Source organism: Lotus japonicus, chromosome 5, assembly GCF_012489685.1.
Source record: "Lotus japonicus ecotype B-129 chromosome 5, LjGifu_v1.2".
NCBI classification, from domain to species: domain Eukaryota; kingdom Viridiplantae; phylum Streptophyta; class Magnoliopsida; order Fabales; family Fabaceae; genus Lotus; species Lotus japonicus.
Window position 1 is genome coordinate 32,151,116 of NC_080045.1, and position 18,937 is coordinate 32,170,052.

At 39.2% G+C, this 18,937-nt stretch overlaps 1 protein-coding gene across 1 annotated transcript; it reads right to left on the minus strand.

Annotated features, from left to right (window-relative positions):
* Positions 1–8,396: 8,396 nt before the first annotated feature.
* LOC130717389 (calcium-binding protein CBP-like) lies at positions 8,397–12,746 on the minus strand. The gene is made up of 5 exons (XM_057567605.1): positions 12,057–12,746; positions 10,006–10,052; positions 9,718–9,893; positions 9,370–9,388; positions 8,397–8,672 (listed from the first exon to the last, which is right to left on the minus strand). Exons 1-5 carry the CDS (start codon positions 12,625–12,627, stop codon positions 8,568–8,570), a joined length of 918 nt encoding a protein of 305 aa, XP_057423588.1. The 5' UTR covers positions 12,628–12,746; the 3' UTR covers positions 8,397–8,567.
* Between the last annotated feature and the right edge of the window lie 6,191 nt (positions 12,747–18,937).

The window sequence follows — 18,937 nt, forward strand, 5'->3', positions numbered from 1 at the left end:
TAGTAAATTAAAATTAAATTATTTTCTTTAGATGGAATAAACATTTAAAACTAATATATTTTATGCAACGCAGGTTATTTCTATCTTGTTGATTCAGGCTATCCATGTACTGGAGGTTTTCTTCCACCTTTCAGGGGTGAAAGGTATCATGCACAAGAATATAGAGGCCAAGGTAGACAACCTAAGAACCGTGAAGAGTTATTCAACTATAGGCACTCATCCCTACGAATGACAATTGAGCGTTGCTTTGGAGTCTTGAAAAATAGGTTTCCTATTCTAAAGTTGATGACTTCATATAAACCTTGTAGGCAACGACTTATAGTAACAACATGTTGTGCTATTCATAATTACATACGTAAGTGGAATTTGAATGATGAACTATTTAGGATGTGGGAAGAACTGGATCCCGCGGAATTTGATAGCATGAATGAAGGTCCTAGCACTGCAAGAACAACCTCACATGATGACAATTTAGCAAGACTACCTAATGAAGATGCAACTGAAATAGCAATGCAAAGGAATCAAATTGCAGATTGGATGTGGGCACATCATGACATTGATAATTGACTCATTTTAACTTTGTTTGATATTAGACCGCACTAGTTTTAAATATTATCACTTTGACTTTGTTATCAAGTTGTAATATGATAATATGACACTTTTCCTAGTTATTAGATTTTAATTGACTTTAACGTATGTAAGTGCTTTTTTAGTTTAACTTATCTAAAAAATGCATTAATATTCCCATGTTCATAAAATAAGACCAGTTCTTGTTCCATTTAAATATGAAGTTCATTTAAATCTCATAAAAGAAAACAACACAATCAAACAAGTTTTTTATTTTTTAGTTTTCCAAACAGGTTTTCAAAATGATTTTACCAAACAAGTTTTCTGTTTTTCCATTTCAAAAACAGTTTTCAAAACTAGATTTATCAAACAAGTTTTTTCTCCAATCTCTCCCCAAAAACAGTTTTCGAAAATTGATTCATAAAACTGTTTTGAGAATGTAACACCCCGATTTGTCACACAGTAAACAAAACGTCACAATTTTCATAAAGAATTTTCGTCAATTCAATTATTAATCTTCACTTAGTGATAAAGGATTCTTTTTACAAAAACTCTTAAAACTTTAATCGCAAATCAATTAGAATCGAACTGTGCGTCTAGATATGAATAATCGAATTAACTGAAACGATACTTGTAATTAAAATAAAATTAACTGTAGCCACACCCATGTGTGTAAATAACCAAGTACAAAAATTGTTAACTTATTACATCTGAAAATGAAACGACAAAATCATAATAAATAGTTCAACGAAGTAAGAAAGTAATTAAAATCCGATGCTTCACTCCCGAGTTCCCAAGTAGACTACCCTCAATCTCTGTCCTCGTCTTCACTGGAAATCTCCACAAGCTCAATCCCGAATAAATCTCTGTCCCGGCGGCACTTCTTCAGAGACGGCTCGACTAGTGGAAGAGACTCAAGTGGCAAATCAAGAGGACCCAACACACAACAGGCCTCCATATCACCCCACCAAGAAGGTGCCACAGGTACACGTCCAGTCAACCATGTATCGTCATCAAGCTTTGGTTCTTCAGCCGGCGTCTGAGTTGGAACAACGATCTGCTCCACTGGTCTATGGGACTCTACTACTACCTCTTTAGAAGGGTCATTTTCCACTGAAGCTACATGGGATCCTACATCCTCTGGGAAATAGAACCGTGGGGGTGGATAGGGCAAAGTGATGACTCCACCCGTCATCCGCTGTATCTCCACGATGTTACCATGCTTGTCCTTCCCGGTGAGCTTAGCATCGCCGACATAGACTAGGCGAACTCCGGACGTGTCGGTCGTCCAGGCCGGATCCTTCTCTGCATCATACAATGCCATCTCCCAGGAATGGGTCGACGAAGTTGTCTTCAGAACCATCTACCCCTCCACAAATAACACCAAAACAAATAATGCAAGGGTCAGGTTACAAATCAAACATAATTATATAGCAAATCACAACACGTATTATCTCTTTGCTTTTATGGGATTTTATATAACAGTTAGTCACCTAAGTATTGGTTAGACTAACGATTCTCACATCACACAACCCACCAAAACACCTTGGCCAATCTCGAACATCCGCAGATGCACAATTCTCGGAGGGGACACACAGTACAACCCTCAGTTCACGGGGAGACACGCAGTCATCCCAAGGGGACACACAGTACAACCCTTAATCTCAAGGAGACCGCAGTCAACCTTATCACGTGGAGCCGCAATGATCCACAAAAAAAAACACCCTCGTGTGCAAGTAACCGTTTGTCTCTAACGGCACCATCGTTCTCATGGTCCATAGTCTTAACTTGACCTATGTTCCATTTTAATTTCACATTTACTTGCAAGCGATTAAATCTCGATTCTCTTTGTTCATGGCTCTAATAGTCAACCTAGAGTCTTAGAATTCAACGTTGGATAAACAACGACAAAAGCATACACAACCACAGTGAGAATTAAGGCTAGATGAGCGACCCTTGTAACGATTCCTCAGTCAAGCATTATACATCTCATATAGATAATCATAATCATATTCTCATGCTTTGTAAATCATGGCAAGTTTATCAAACGAGACATCAAACGATTTGAGCATGAAACGAAAGAAAGAAACGCTCCGAACCCCTTGAAATAGGGTTCGGCCGAACCCATATATGGCCCTAAGGTTTGTAAAAAAATTTCCTTTCTTTCTTTTCAATCTCACAAGCCTTAGTCCAGCCCCAAACATCAACTTAATCACCCAAAAATTCCAGAATTATATATCCATCCATCATCATGTTGAAACAAGTGAAATACAAGCCAAACTTAGCAAGTAGTCATAGGATTTATGCATAAGGTCATAGAGCAATAGCAAGTACATCAAATTGAGATGCAATAAAGTAACACAAGAAAGGGGGGTTTGAATTGTGTTCTTGAAAATTACTTTTTAAAACTTTGTTTTATGAAAAGAATATTAGTTCTTAGGCAAAACGTTTAAGAGTGACTTTTCAAAAACTGTTTAGTGCAGCGAAAGTAAAACAGTAAACAGAACAGAACGATCAGCACACAGAGATTTATACTGGTTCACCCTGAACGATTGGGCTACGTCCAGTACTTGGCCACCACCAAGATTTTCACTAGCAAGTATCAAGGACTTCTCCAATACAAGTATTATCCAGGACTTCTCCAAGTATTATCACAGACTTCTCCAAGTATTATCACGGACTTCTCCAAGTATTCTGCAGGACTCCTCCTATAAGTATTGTACAGGACTTCTCCTAAATCTTTACAAAGATTTATGATACTCTACAATGGTTCTCTTCTTTCAAGAGTGAGGGTAGAGACTTTATGGCACTGGAGCTCTATGTGTTTGGGTTTAGATTTGACTATTGAATTCACTTCAGAGTTACTACAATAGTGTGAAGAGGATAAAAGATGTGACTCTTTTAAGGTACGAGGTTTCTCTCTTTCACTTGGCAGAATTTATGGCTTGTGTTTGACACTTGGGAATTTCTACTTTAGCTTTGAATGCTGTTGAGAAGTTTGAAATGAATGCTTGAATGTTTGAATTCTCAGAGTTAATGCTTCTATCTTCAGATCTTCAAGAGTGGCTTAAATACTCGCTTGCTAGTGTTGTAGCCGTTGTGAGATTATTTCCAACCGTTGAGATAGCCGTTGTAAGGTGAGATCGGACCGTTGATTCAAAGGCTTGGTTGGTGGCTTCATTAAATGTTACTTCTGAAGCAAGTCTATCCTTTAGCTCAAAAGGTGATGTTTGTCAGCTAGTAGGTGGTGGTAGACTTTGGGCTACTTTTCAGATATGAGACAATTTGGCAATTTGATGTTGACGGCTTGTCCTTTTTCCTCGTTGGTCAGCGTGCCTTTTGCTAAAGCAAGCTTGTCTTCATCTGATTCAACTTGAACGAGATTCAAACTATTGTCATTAGATATGAATGTGGGACAATTGTTTGAAATCAAATTGATTCTTTGGCGCTCAAAATATTGCTTGGCAAATCTGACTAGTGATGTGTCATTAAACGGTCAGATGATACGATAGTCACAAAATCCTTCTTGGTAAGTGATAGAACGTTGTAGCCTATTTCATATGGCCATGTTCTCCTGAAATAAAAGATATTGTTAGTGAATGAATTTTAAATGAGCCTTCTATTTATAAAATTGTTATGATCAAAATAAGATTTTAAAAACGTTATGATGCGTTTGAACTTAGCACAAATAAGGGTTTGTAAACAAGGTTTTCATGGCCCAAAAGTCCAGCAACAACCTCTTTCACATATCACATGCAAACACATACAAGACCATGGCTTTTCTCATGGAAATTCATGGCAAATACCCTAAGCATCTACCCTTCCTAAACCAGCCCTTACCTTGAATGAAAGATGATGGAAAAGCAAAGGTTTGTGATGAAAAGGAAAGCCAACAAGTTGCTGTCCAAGTTCTTCTCCTAGCTCTCCCAACCGATCCCTCTCTCTCGCTATCCCTCTCACGCTCCCTCTCGCTTCTCTCTTGCTCTCTCTCATTTTCTCTCTTTCCTTCTCTCTTTTCTCTTCTCTTTTCTTTGCTGAGTTTTATGTGCAAGATGTATGGTGAGGCTCCAACTTCTGTTTGTGTAAAAAAAACAAGGTTTTCTCCCCTTTACCCCTTGCAAAACCGGCGGCCAAGCTAAACATGGGCTAGGTTTTTGTTTTTCTTTCTCCTTTTACTCACTAGTTGGCCCAAGCCCAAAATCAAATAGTCAAATTAGTTAATTACTCATTAATTAACCATAATCAGACTTTAAAGCAAATCAAAACCCTCCTCGGGAATGAACGAGCAAATACACAGTGAACAGATAAATGAATGAATGAATGAATGAATGAATGAATGAGCGAGTCTGGCGACCCGTTACGTGTCTCGCCTTACGTTACATCGCCATTTCACACATGTCTCCAGTGCTTGAATCTGAGTTTCCCGTGAATAACCTTGAGAGTGTGCTGGGTATAACTAGGACTTTTGCTCAGTCTTCGACCGAGGCTTTGTTCACACGCTTTTCCCGTAAGATCAGGTGTGGCCCCACCAGCCTTATTAGGCGGGGACTTATGGTTGCTCAGGACCCAATGGCCATGTGGGTTGCCCAAGGCTTGGCCTAGTTAAAAATGTTCGCCCGCGTTTCGGGGAGACTTGACTAGCCCATATTTTGGGGAGGTTCTTGGGATAAGAAACTTATTCGTACACGTCACCAACGGGTGGCTACGGTCAGCGCCGGACTTTCCGGAGCGATCCCCAGACATCAAGGTCGTGTTGGGATCGCCACCTTCAGGGAATTTTTCCCACCAGGCTGTCGTCTCAATTTAGTTGAGGGTTAGGAGTATTGCTGAGAATATCCTTGTATATTTGATTTGTAAAAAGATTTTACATTCGAGGGATACCTCGTTAAAAAACTCCCGTGGTGGAGAAAAAGAGTGCATCTTTATTTTTGTCCTAGTTCTTCAGTTTCCTCGCCGCGCCCTTCCTCTGTCGCCGGCTCCCTTGATCAGAGCACCACACCTAACACCCCATCCTTCGGCCCGTCGCCCTGCTCAACGACCCTATAGTAAAAGGGAGGCTTTCCTAGCTCGTTCTCTCGCCCGACGCGTCGGTTCTCCTTTGTTGGCCACATACGCGTGGCCTCCGCTGGTTTCTCGCACTTCGTATTATTCCCTCTCTTATCCTGACGACACTGTGACTAGTTCCCTTCTTCCTCCGTACTCCCATTACCCTGAGTCAGACCAAATTCCCTGCTTGCCCCCTGTAGCTCCGCCCTTTCCACCCTTCTTCTCGTCAAGTGTACTGGCCTGTTGAATGTGGGCAATCTCCGGAGCGCTGCCTCCTTTTGTTCCCAGCTAAAGAGGTCCACGTTGTCCTCTACCAACCTATCCAGGCGCCCCTCCTGCTCGGCGGTAAGCCTGGGCTCAATTGCAAGCACGCCCCTACTAGATGCGTCCATATCCCAATTCTCCCAACGCCTCTTATCAATGGTGCAAGTAGATTGTTCATTCCGCCCTATCTCTCGGTTTTCTCTGTCCTGACTTCGAGTCTTTGGACTTGAAGTCTATACCCCAAAGATAGAAAATGATATTGCATAATTGTTTGGTTCTGAATTGGTCATTGATTGACAAAATGGAACATGTTTTTAACCATTTTCGGTTTCATTGCCCAAATCTGAATATGAGAAAATTCTACATCGGAGATTCATGCATCACCTTGCAGACAACACAAAGCTAAGGAAGGATACATCAAGGGAGATAGAACAAATCGCATATCACCGAAGCTCTTCTTCACTCATGATCTACAAAAGAATGGTGACATAGACATCCAACAAATTCGTTCAAGTGATAATTTGGCATACTTATTTACGAAGGCTCCTCTAACAACGACATTTGAAAAGCTTGTGCGAAAGATCGGAGTTCGTCAGCTAAAGGATCTCAATTAATATGCATTGTACTCTTTTTTCCTTAACCATGTTTTTTTCCCATTGGATTTTTCATGGTAGGGTTTTTAATGAGGCAATGTACAAAAACGAGCTATAGAATGATGTACTATTTTTCCTTTACTAGGTTTTTATCCCACTAGGTTTTTCCTAGTAAGGTTTTAATGAGACACATTCTTATGGGATGGTCATCCAGGGGGAGTGTTGTGAATAATTAGATGACCATCAGGATTAGGTGTTTGGGCCATACTAGAAAGTATGAGCTTGGCCCATGTGTATTTGTCTTGACCTAATGCTATATAAAGAAGGGTGGTTCCACCAAGCAACATAACCCTCATTCCACATTTCACATGACTACTTGTTTCTCTCTTCTCCTCTCTCACCCTGTCACCTATACTACCTTCAATTCATAACACTGTTTGAATTGTATGAATGCAAAAATTACATGAAGTTTTTATGGGATAGTATTTTATGTAGTCCCAATCATGTGTAGCTCTAGCAAAACATGAGTTTTGGATCAGTGATGTGAATTGAAGATGTGTGTATTCTTTCTTTTTCAATAATCTGTCTGTCTCTCACTCCCTCTATAACTCATCTATTCCTGTGCAATGGAATTTATAAGTATTCACATTTTATTTTTGAATGGGAGTTGGAAAGGAAGCGAACTACACAAGCAGGTTTTGTGATTCTGTTAATCATTCACATTGGGCTCTGATGTTTGGTTTCTGTAAAAATCTTATGGTACAACAAATCAATAGTTAAGTTCATTCCTAAGTCTTGACCAAAAAAAAAGTCCATTCCTAAGTAATATGTTTAACGTTGATTATCTCAAAAAAATGCTTAATGTTGATTAATTTCTGTTAATCATTCACTTGGGGCTCTGAAGTTTAGTTTCTTTAAAAATCTGATGGCACATCAAATCAAGAGTTAAGTTTTTTTTTTTTTTTGAAACAAAGAGTTAATTCATTCCTAAGTAATATGTTTAATGTTGATTAATTTTATTTCCCATCCTTTTTTATATGTAACTGACCATTCTAACATCATTGAATTTTAATACTTTAGAATTGTTATAACTGCCAGAAGTTCTTTTATTACTAAAATAATGTTTAATCCTGACACAAAATATCATCATTTTAATGAATCTAATGTCACATTCTGTTATTGCATGTGTTTTTGGAAACACCTCTACTTAAACAACAAAGTAATATTTGCTTTTGGTTGTTCTATGAAATCCATCTCTTACATGTTCTTGTGCCTTATTGCTACACGAAGCTATATCCAATATGACAATGACTTCTGATTCTCCTAATTAATGGTATTCTTGATTTTGGTAGGGATAGTTGTATGTTATGGACTTCAATCAGTCATTCTATACTTAACAAGTTATTACATTAACTAAATCATGGTTTTTGGTTAGCCTCTCATTGTTCTATTTTTTTGGTCTTGTCTAGTTACAACTAGGTACTGCTGCACATACCTCCAGCAATAAAGGTTGGTCTTCTGGATGAAACTTGGACAGAATTAGAGATCCCTTGGTCTTAGTGAGTGGCATGGTCAAAGCTATGTCATGTCTAAGATGCGGGCGAGATAAGTGAAGGGTTGGGTGACTTCTACAAAGAGGAATTTAGGAGGCAAGGTCGTACTATTAGAGGACATGTGATAGCTTCAGGATTCACGTGTTCTCTTTCTAATCTACCATATAGGTATGATTTGTGCATTGACTGGTAGTAACAAGACGTGCAAAACTTTAGTATCTTGTGTAGGTATTTGTACTAACATGATATCCCCAAATCATGTTTCTGAATAAAACTTGACAAACGATTTGTAGGAACACTTGCACGATTTGTACTATCCCAATATCTTATGCTATGCCCAGTTCTGTCTACCAAACATTACCATTGAGATGGATAAGCACGAAAACTAATTTTTATGGCTTCATTCACACAAAGTACACCCGAAGAAACTTGTCAACAAGCTGAAAATATAATGTTTAAGGATTTGTTTTTTATAAACTAAACAACAGGTGATAGCAGCATAATAGAATATGAAAAAGTTCCTCGACCATACACCATTACTTTCCTAAGCTATTAGGAATGGCAGGACAGTCAGCATAAACGACTCATAGGAGAATGTTGCAGATCCGGTATATGCAGTGTCCTTCTCTTTGAATTTGTCAGTTAGTCCCTGCAATGCGCACAAGATAGAGTGAGAAATTTAACCTTCCCACACTAAAGCTTGATTTTACCATAAACCCTTACACTAGAGCAAAATTTGCGCTTCATACTTAGAAAGAAAACCAGGTTGATTATGTTTCATGAATCACCTAAGTAGCACTAAATTTCATGAGAATGTGTCAAGTGTGCTTGGAAACCCGGTAGATTTTGGGACAATCTATTCCTTGTAGCTTTTGTACGAAAAGAAGTGATTCTATAAGGTTTAAAGATGAAGTGAAACATACTACACAATGCAGAACATGGAATTGGAAGCTGAATTTCATGTCTGCATTTGACTGCCCATGATAATATTCAAATGAACTTAACCGGTAACAAACATCATGTATCGTGACAATAATGTTTTACTTTCCAACGTAGAAGTGAATAATCTAGCAAACTTTCAGAAGGTTGTATATGTAGTTGGGTAAATATTCACAGTTTTATAAACAGGTATGATGATGCGCTACTAAAGAGCTGCTATCACTGATAGTCATTTCACTTTTGGATGCAAACCAAAAAGCATGTATTTAGTGTTTTTTCCTCGTAAATAAGCTCCAATAATCTCTATTAAGAACGTAGTCTAACGAGATCTCATAGCAGGTTTATTAACATGCAATTTTAATTGCAGAAACTGATAAAATATAAATCAGAGTTATTTGGTAGCTCACCTTAACAGTAAGACAACACCTGCATTAGAAAACAAGAAAAGGGAATCAATATTAAGATCCATTTGAGACCAAAATAGATAAGCGCACACATAATGGTATAAAGAAAAACTTCCAATTTTAATGAAGGTTTCTCCCATTTTAAAAACATGAAAACCTATACTGATTTCAAACTACAAATGTACGAGCCTTCATGGTTATTGTATAAGGACATTTTATTCTCTCTATTGGTTATACTAAAACTATTGGGGGAGGGGGAGGGGGGATAGAAATGACACCAAAACAAGAATCCCTTGTTCTAATATAAATAATTTTTCTCCAATAAAAGAAAAAAATAATGCAAAGCCATACTCGATGAAGTTGTCATATTCTATAGCCTTGCTTTTTCCACCAGTTTTGTCAAACTTGGAGACGAGCAATTCCAATACCACAGGAGAAACAGCATAACCCAAACTCAGCAGCGCATCTCGTAACTCATTTGAATCGATTTTACCACTCCTGTCCTTATCAAATCTCTCAAATATGCCCTGCAATAATCACCAATATGTTAGAAGAGTATGTTCCAATAAAGAGAGTATAATTTGTCTAAGTTGAAAATCTAGATTCGTAAAGCGGAAAACACTTAAAAAAAGGAAATACCCTCCAGTTCTGAAGACTGTAAAATAGAGATGTGAATTCCTTGGGTCCTGCATTTTGAAATTCAGAATTCATACAGTGAGGAGGACAACAAATTGACAGGAACAAATAATTGAACAGCACATTAGACAATGAGGCGAATATATTGCTTAGAGAATAAAACAACCGAGGAACAATGCTGCAAACACACCCATTTACACCAATTCTTCATTAATTGTACACATTCTGTTCCAATTTCTTAAATCACAACATGAATATATTATGCTTATCAAAAAAAAAACATGAATATATTATGAAACATCTATAGCAGACATGGAATCAGTAATCAGCATTTACTGGTCCAAAACTTCCCCCCTGCTACCATCCGTAACACTTAATTATTAACAGCAGCCAATAATGATCAGGCAGTACTTCATAGGACTTATTCTGGCAGGAGGTCAAAAGATTTCCAATAAATCCTTACATTAATCAACATTCAAGTTCAACATAAAAAAATCAATTTAAACAAGCCACACCCAGTACTTTTTTGAGAAATATCACTACTAAAATAAAAGGTTATCCTATTTCAGAAATTAATTTTGACATCTATTGTCCAAGAGTTGACCTCAAATAAGACCAAGAATCTTAAGATGCAGAATATCCATTTGTTATAATGAGCAATTTTACATAATTCCATCATAATTTTCACAATAGCTGAAATAACAAATTGAACCAAATCAAATTCAATATTATATTACATATGATGAAATTTGACCGCACATCAATTTCTCTGGTACCCGTCTAAAAGTGGAGCGGTTTCATACATTTTGCAATAATTTGTCATGTTTTCTTTTATTATTAGTTTTTATAATTTGCAATCTAATTCTTTACCATAGTAGTCAATAGCGTGCTATAGCGGCGTAGCGGGGTGGCTCCCTGCAGCCGGCACACCTCACAATAGCGGCGCCATTTAGACTAAGGGCAAAATGACTCAAGCCCCTTAGTTTTAAACCGTTGGGGAACCTTTTTAGGGGCACTTTAGGACTTTCTTCTAGGGCCATTTTTGGTCAAATTTGTTCTTCATTCAGAATTTCAAATCGGACCGTTTATGCCCTCATCTCACTATTCACTTTGCCTTCTCACCTTGGAGCTCCAAAGACCACCCCCTTCTCCGGAGACCATCCTTCACTAGCGACCACCCTTCGGTGTTAGAAGATGATAATGAATGATATTGATTTCTTATGTAGCTAGGAGCCTACGAATTTAGTTGTGTTATTGTTCAAGACTTATGACTTTTATTGTTATTATGAATGTTATGAATTTTGGGCAATATTTGACCTTTTTGGTATTTAAACTATTAATTATATAAAAAATCTGAATAGCAGCCATCCCACTATGTGCTATCCCACTATCCCACTTTCGGGGTCGGCCGCCCACTATCCCACTTTCGGGGTCGGCCGCTATCCCGGATTGACTACTATGTTCTTTACGTTCTAAATAATGGAGTGAATGATGTCAATGCTCTTGGAAGTAACATAATAAAGAATTAACGGCTGCATTGTGTGGATCATAGGGTGCTATGGAATAGGTACCCACTGCCCATAGGATTCCCTCAAAAGTCAAAACCGAAACTAATCACGCAAACGACATACAAGTCCCCGCGTAAGCAAAGAATAAAAATAAACTAGCTAGTAGCATTTGCATTGAAAGCAACACCACACGCGTTTTGGGCTGCCCCTTTACTACAGGCAAAGTAAAGATAATTTAATTAAGAAATTAAAAATACCAGTAGTATTTGTTTATTACACTAAAAAATTAATATAATATTTTAAATCGTTAATAAATGCTACTTAACACGCTTCGTCAGCATTAACCCGTTGAAAAACGCAAAAGCGCGTATGACCAGGGGTAAAACGGCCATTCCGACGCCGGCGCAGTTTATCACCGTGCGCAGCGAACACTCATCGCCCAGCGCAAGTTAGCGGAAACCCTAACGCTTCCGATTCAGAATTTCGATTTCTATGGGAGCAAGTGTTGTAGAGAGAAAGAGATCCAGAAGAAGAAGAAGAAGGTACCTATTTTCTTGACGTTGGTGTTGGTGAAGTGAAACATGAGGAGGTGAACGGTTCTCAAGCTGAAGCTCTGGTTGTAGGAAGAGAGAGCTCTCTGCAATTCCTTGTCATCGATCAAGCCGCTGCCGTCCTGGTCCGCCACCTGGAAGCATGCGACTATGCTAGGGTCTGTGCCGGGAGGAAACACCGACGGCACCAGTGACGCGAACGGGCTCCCGTACGCTGATGGAGGCGGTGGGTAACCGCTACCACCGCCGCCGCCGTGGGAATGGGATTCGTCCTTGGGGGGCTTTTGGTAGGGCGCGGCGTAAGGAGCGGACGGCTGGCCGTAGGGGCTAGCGGAGTAAGGCTGAGAAGGCGGAGGTGGACCGCCGTAGGATTGGGATGGCGGTGGAGCGCCGTAGGGTTGGGATGGCGGGGCTGCGCCGTAGGGTTGAGGTGGTGGCGGAGCGCCGTAGGACTGGGATGGCGGGGCGGCGCCGTATGGCTGGGATGGCGGGGCGGCGCCGTATGGCTGGTATGGCGGCGGAGCGCCGTAACCGTAACCGGAAGGCTTGTTGGGGTAGCCTGACATGTTGAAATGAGAAGGGATTTTGAAGAAGGAAGAGTAATCAGTAATGTGAGTGAAGGAAACAAGAGAGGGGTTGAATTTCTATTGCGTTCTCTGAAATCTAAATAATTGATTTATTAAATGCGGGGAACAGGGGTTGTTTTGGCGTGTTGCTAAGAAAGGGATGCTATATAATGGACTGAGAATATCAGTAAATAAAAATGAAATTATTTTGATACATTCTCACCATTGTAGTCAGTATCGCACGATACGTATCCCGATACGATACGAAAATCAACCAAACGATACGTATCCCATGTACGTATCTTTTTGTGTTCGTATCGTGACCTGTATCGCACATATCGCATGAGTATCGCACGATACGTATCCTGATACAATACAAAAACAGTTTTTCAAATGCCGTTTCATCTGACTCTCATAGAAATTAGGGAGTGGGAATTTAATTTCATTAAAAATTAGTAAATTTCCCTAAAAAGTGATGTTTTCTTTGATTCTTTCACCCTTTCACGTTCAACTTCAGCATCCCTTTAATGGCTTGGAATTAGGGAGTGGGCATTTAATTTCATCTCTTTGATGTTTAGTACTTTAGTTTGGCTTATGGCTTGGAATTAGGTTGAACTTGAACTTTGTGAGACTATTTTTCTACTTATGACTTGGATCTTTGATTATTTTGAACTATATTTAGATAATATATTAGTATATTATTTAATTTATGACTTAATTTTTTTTGTGTCCGTATCTTACGATACACGTTACGATACGATACGCGACACGGAATTAGGGTCTAGCGATACACGATACGTATCTCGATTTGACTACCTTGATTCTCACAATTCGCACATGAAGTTTTTAAAATAGGATTAATGGTCAAATTAATTTCTAAGTTTGTAACGAGTTTGATTTTATTTCTTTGGGGGAAAATCAATTTTAGAGACAGTAAAAAACCGCTAGTAATAGTAAAATGACAATTATTAAACATCATTTTTACTTAGAGAGACTAAAATTAAACTTACTTACAAATTTAGGGATTAATTTGATCATTAACCTAAAAATAATAATTACAAAAGGGGTAAAAAATTGAATTATCCAAATGATGTGAATTTGGGTTGTTGGAAGCTTATGTGGCTTGGGGGTGGGATTGGCGTGGGGTGACGCAAATCTCAAGGGAATTCGCCTCATGCGTAGCGCATTCCTATCATCTACAACAATTCAGTGAATCTTTTCTTTCCATACGTGGGTGAATCGGTAGCTTTTCATGTCATTGATTTTGTAAGACCCTAGTTTTATTTATAGGTTAAATAATTAATTTCTTATTCACATTTAGGTTTCGGTGTAACGTGAAAGGAACTTGAACAAGTGTATGCCGATTTAGATGATTTTATGAAGAAGAAAGTTCAGGAAATGACTAAAGATGGTACTATAGGCAGTTTAAGTTATAGCTCGAGCCATTTCTATACCCGGCTAAGGTCGAGAATGTCCGAAAAAAGGTTATTTCCGCTCTTAGAGCATTGTTTACGCGAAATTCAAAATCGTTAGAGGAATAAGAACCTCCAAGTATTTTTTCCCATAACAAGTGTTTCGCTAAGGAACTCTGAATGTTCACACGATAGCTTTGTCTTCCCGGAAGTCCGTCGAAGCTAGGCTTTATCTTCTCGGGGACTTTAATTAAGACCCCGAATGAAGCATTCTTCTATTCAGAGCTTCAAACGAAGTTTCCATTCGCGTTGTCTCATTTCTTTCAACAATTGCGATCTTTCTTCATAAGGAAGTTTCTTCATCCGACGCCAACTGCAAAAAGTAGTTTTTCGGCGTATTTTGATCCATACAGTGTTTATATCATTTTCTTCAATTCTGAGAACCTCATTTTGATTTTTGGCAATTTGTCACCAAATATTTACTTCTTATCAATAGATGAAAGTGCCAGGACGACCGGATTCAGAAAACCTCGAAGTTTATTTTTTCGACGTCCGCTATAAAAGGCAGGAAATGAGAAATGAGAAACTATCTCATTTCCCACCCAATTAGAGAGAGAGGCCGCGGGTTAGAGAGAGAGGGGGAGAGGATTTCTTCGCTGATTCTTGTCCGATCAACCCAATTTTAGTTTCTCTGGATCGACAGCGAGGTAATCTTGCTATTCCATACCTTTATTTCTACTTTTTGTTACTTTAAACCATGTCTTTCTGTGCTTAAGGTTTTGAGCATTTTCCAAAAACATCTTTTTAATTCGATTTTTTCTTTCTAATCTCTTTTATGTCTTTCCTGCGTTCCATATTCACCGCCGGTGCGCTCGGATTTTCTCTAAGTCGCCGTAGATCTGAAAAACTGTGGAAATACCCATTTTCACCAAAGTTCCGCTTTTTGAACCAAAAAATCACGATTTAACCTACCGCCTTTCGAATTAGTCGCTATAAACGCTTTTCTCTACGACCCTATCAAATTCTTTTTCAAAAATTTCGATTTTGAGTTTTTGAGCCTAAAGTCTTGACCCAAATATCCCTAATTGCATTTCAATTCCTAAAAAATTTCCGAGCATTGTTTTACCCTAGTTATACCCCTAGATTACCTAGGAATTAAATTAGATCAAAGAAAAAGCGTCGAAACGCTAAAAGAGGGGGGAGTGGCCGAGAGCTCATTTGGGCAACGGGGAGAATTTCTTTTTCGTGAAAACTTGTCTTTTGTCTTAGATTATCATACTCTGAAACAGTGGCGGATCTAGGACCCCGGGGTCAGTGGGTGCAAATTTTACAAATGAGCACATCGATAAAAATATAATTTCACCCATTTTAGATTTAAAATTTAATATTAAATCAATTTAATTAATATTTATAACAATAATTCTTTTTGAAGTAATCTAATTTAAGATTAATTTTAATTTTCATCAATTTTTAATTTAAATTAAAATATTAAATCCATAATTCAATTTTAATATTAAAAACTGGTCACTTTTACCCAAAACCGTTTGAAAACCGGCTCAAGCCGATCAAAACCAGTCTGGAACCGGTCCCAACGGGTGGATGACCCGGTGAACCGATCACCTATAAAATCAAATCCCCCAATCTGTTGATGAAACCCTAGCCTCCATTCACCCCTGCCTCCCTACTCTCACACTCTTTGATCTCTTTTTCTGCTCTCAGTCTTCCTTCTTCTTTCGTTCATGTCTCATTCTTCTTTTCTTCTGAACTTCTTCTTCTTCTCTTCCTCTCTCCCTCACTTCTTCTTCCTCCTCTGACTTCTTGGTACAAATCCTCTCTCCCTCACTTCTTCTTTGTCTCTCTGGCCTAAGCTCCCAACCGGCCACCACCGCCACCAAACAACCACCTTTCGCCCCCCCCCCCACAGCCCTTGTTTCATACGCTCAAAGGCTTCGAGCTCGCAAATGAGCTTCCTTTTCCATCAAATCTGGCATCCCCATCACTTCCCGTCATCAACTTCACCAGATCGGAGCAAAGGTGGTTACTTTTCCACCATTACGGAGCAAATGTGGTTCCTTTTCCACGTGATCGGAGGAAAGGAGGTTCTTTTTCACACATGCACTGCAAGATTGGAGCTTCCATACTTGTATTTTTGTTTTTTCTATGTAAAATATTGACCTTTCTGTTCTATAATGTTCAAAAAATTAATAATAATATTTTTAATTTCATGTCTTCCTCTTCTATTCTGCATATTTGTGTTCTGTGCTGTGTTCAATTTCATCTTCTTCTTGCTTTCATCTTCATTCTGTTGTATTCCCACTGAAATCAGTTGGGTTTTGGTGATAGAAAATTGCCAAACTACCACCTAGATCAACTCCAAAGCTGCCGAAAAATAAGGGACGGTATCTTACTTCCTTAGCGCATCTCCACCTGGTTGTTGGAGATGCTCTAAGTGGGGTCTGGGTGCAATTTTAAAATCTCAAGGGGTTCAAAAAAATCATTATAGGGGGTAAGTAGGAAATTTTTTTTAACCCCCTGACTTAGCTGTGCGTCCGCCCCTGCTCTGAAACTTCTAAAGTTTCGTCGGACGTTAGTCGATATTGTTTAAGTCGTTTGGATTGTTTTTGACTGAGTAATGTTGTTTTTACTCAAAGATTTAGCTTTGGAAACTTCTGGAACTGTTGAGGAAACAAGTGAGGAGCTCGAGGATTGTAAAGCTGGATGAGTTAGAGGTGAGGGCAACTTACTTACTAGTTAATGATTTAGGTATTGATAACTTTTCGACTTGTTTATTTGATTGTTTTGATATTGATTGAACCGAATTGGAAAATGTTTTCTGGGCTTCGGCCGTTGTTAAAACTTGAGACTTGTGTCTCCGGTTTCTAGGGCTTCGACCGACATATGTGTTTATGCCTTGATTGTTCTATGATTGATGTTGACTGAATCACATGTTTTATGTGCTAAGTGGCTAATTGTAGAATATGATGATATATTGGAATATGCGTTATCGGATTGTACTAACTGTTTGTGCAATGATTTATGCCATGCTAGTGATGGAAACTTTTAAGGGAATGATTACTAGGTCGGACCAAGGTTTGAACCTTTGTTATTTTAGGAGATCGAGACCTTCTCGGGGAATTACACGGGTTTAAGGAAAACCTTAGAACTTATAGAGTTAGAGATCAAAAGGAATAGAAATTGTTTTATAAATGAAATTCATAATACGCTAAACAACATTCGAACACTTTAAAGTATTGATGACTTAGTGAAGAAGACTTAGAGCTTGAATAAGAGCTTGGGAATACGAGAAGTGTCGATGATCCAAGTTTAGGGGAAACCTTGAGTGCTTTTACACCTTGTCCAACCGACAGTTAATGTTTAGACTACCTAAGGGATAAGTCTGGGAAACCAATAAGTTTATAGGTACGATGTACTCTTTTGCTCTCAAAGCAGTTCGACCATCTAAGGATGAGTCGGATGACTCAAGCAGTCATCAAGGGTGTTTGCACTCTTCGTTATGGGAATTCGAGGTCGATAGTTCGACAATTACATTAGGGTATTTTTAGAGACAATATTCTTAGCTAGACACTTTGCGTTGTGAGGACGATACGATGTTTGGCTAACCATATTGCATCATTCATTCATGTTTGAGGTTAACGCGGTGGGACGCCGGACCTCGGTGGAACCACAATGATCGAAAGATCAGGTTACCACATAAGATCACCAAGAGTGTATCTTAAGTAGCAGACTTAGAGGCTAACCTACGGATTAAGGCTGATCTGACTACATTTAGGATATAAGCGACACCAAGTCTTATGGTTAACACAAAGGTCGGTGAAAATACCAACTCGAAATACGTGCCCAGCCTGTTCGGAGCATAATTATAGCATAACATTGCATTTCATACTATTCATTTGATGATTTGATGTTGATAAACATCATTATGAGTTTGATGATTTCATGTCGATAGACATCGCTATGTGTTTTGCTAAATTGATGATTTATGCATGTTGATACAGTAACCTGATGATATGATATTATTTGCCATGATAAGATTTATTGAACTTATATATATCTATCCCTATGCTTTACCTATTCTCTGTACTGTCTACCATATTCTGTGAGTTGACCCTCGCGCCTTGCCTTGTTTGTATTGTTTGTGTTTGGGCGGTCGGCAAACTGCCAGATGTCGCTGGGGGAGTGGTTCACGTTGGTTCGCCCTTCCGGGGAATCAGATACGAGATGATTGATAGAGTTGATCTTGCAACATGGGAGTTGGACCCGCCAACCACCACGCGACTTATAGGGGGAGAGTGATGGAGGATGTGATTGATGGACATGGAGATCTGATTACTGGAGTTCTGCGTAAGTACATCGTTTCGGACCTGACTGTGGATTGCGACCACCTACGTCATCATCGTCGTTGTCGTCATCATCGTCTGATGAGGATGATCCTTCCGAGATCGATGCTGCTGTGGAGACACCGTATGGACCGACACCGCCTGCTGTCGTGGACCCTACGAACGTTGCGTCTTCTTCGAGGCTCGTTGAGCCAAAGGAGGAGCTTGTCGCCATGCCTCCGACTCGTTTTGGAGCGTCTACTCCCTCTCGTGGATACCGTGTGCAATCTTTGGTTCGCGTGGTTGAGGAGGAGATCGCTACCGACGTAGTCGACCTGGAGACCGGTTTGACTAAGGTGGCACGTAAGACGTTGATGAGGGAGGTTCTTGATTTTTGTATGGGAATCACAGAGATTAGTTGGAAGACTAGGAGGTATGAGGAGGCTGTTTTGGGCTGACTCTCTCATATTTGGAGGATTGTAATTATTACACTTACTTTGATCACTTTTGCGTACACTTGTCTTTTGGCATACTTTCTGTCACTTACATGTTCTGGTGACG